Raw genomic sequence first — 1,166 nt, 5'->3', positions numbered from 1 at the left:
GGATGGTGGAGATGATATAGACATAGGAGAGGAGGACAGTCACAAAGATGCTTACTATTATGCAGCTCATAAAAACAAATATCACAATCTCATTGATGCTGGTGTCAGAACAGGAGAGCGCCAACAGTGGGGGGATGTCACAGAAGAAATGATTCATGATGTTGGAGCTGCAGAATGACAGCCGAAATGTAAAACACGTGTGTATCATTGAATCCACAAACCCCACAGCGTACACCCCAGCCACCAGCTGTTTACAAAGCTGCCTGGACATAGTGACCGTATAGACCAGCGGGTTACAGATGGCCACATAACGGTCATACGCCATCACAGCCAGCAAGAGGCACTCAATATCTCCAAAAGCAATAGAGAGATACAGTTGCACAGCACAGGCAGTGTAAGAAATGCTTTTCCTCTTGGCTAAGAAATTCAGCAGCATCTTAGGGGAAACTATCGAGGAATAGCAGAGGTCACAGAAAGACAAATTACTGAGGAAAAAGTACATGGGGGTGTGGAGTTGGGGGTCAATCATGATTAACAAGATCATCCCCCCATTCCCCACCACGGTGATACCATAAATCAGTAGGAACACCCCAAACAGGAGGACCTGCAGCTCCGGACGATCTGTCAGTCCTGAGAGAATGAACTCAGTCACCTCCGAGTGATTTCCTTTTTCCATCTCCTCTGAATACAGCTCAGACAGCTACAGAGATGTGGGCAGGTGGACGGCGTGGAAAACCTGCCCCTTCTCTGTAATGAAGTAAGTGAAGATAAATGGAGGTAAGTTTCTCAATGGACATCAGTACCCGCTCAGGGAAGGGCTTAATCCACAGAGCCAGATGTTCACAGCTGGTCATTCCAGGTATTCGATAAAATGCACATGCTGTGCAAATACAATGACACGCAGGTTAATCATGCCCCACACACAAACACTCCTGTTCACTAATCCGAAGAGAAAACAGTGGCTTGTGACTCTGCTGTGAGAGGATCAGGCTGAAGAGATTATTCCTTAGCTAAAGAAGGGGTGAGAGTAAAGAGTCTCAATCTTTCTACCCTCTTTGGGCAAGGGGAGCTCTGTGGCTTCGCTTGTCAGTTTAGGGGTAAATCTTGCTTACTGTGCTAATTAAGCTTTCTGGCATTTACTTTAGCCTGTATGAAAACCCAGAGAC

The 1,166-nt window shown here is 46.4% G+C and overlaps 1 protein-coding gene across 1 annotated transcript; it reads right to left on the bottom strand.

The window, feature by feature from the left end:
• Nucleotides 1-4: 4 nt before the first annotated feature.
• On the bottom strand, nucleotides 5-676 carry LOC112125276 (olfactory receptor-like protein OLF1; the record flags this gene model as incomplete). The annotated part of the gene is made up of 1 exon (XM_024223708.2): nucleotides 5-676. A coding segment is annotated over exon 1 (672 nt), but the record flags the coding sequence as incomplete, so codon positions are not given.
• Nucleotides 677-1,166: the final 490 nt, after the last annotated feature.

This window comes from Terrapene carolina, unplaced genomic scaffold (genome assembly GCF_002925995.2).
Source record: "Terrapene carolina triunguis isolate 2854851 unplaced genomic scaffold, T_m_triunguis-2.0 Scaffold29122, whole genome shotgun sequence".
NCBI classification, from domain to species: domain Eukaryota; kingdom Metazoa; phylum Chordata; order Testudines; family Emydidae; genus Terrapene; species Terrapene triunguis.
The sequence above is the reverse complement of the archived record's forward strand: the minus strand, read 5'-3'. Positions and strand labels throughout refer to the sequence as shown.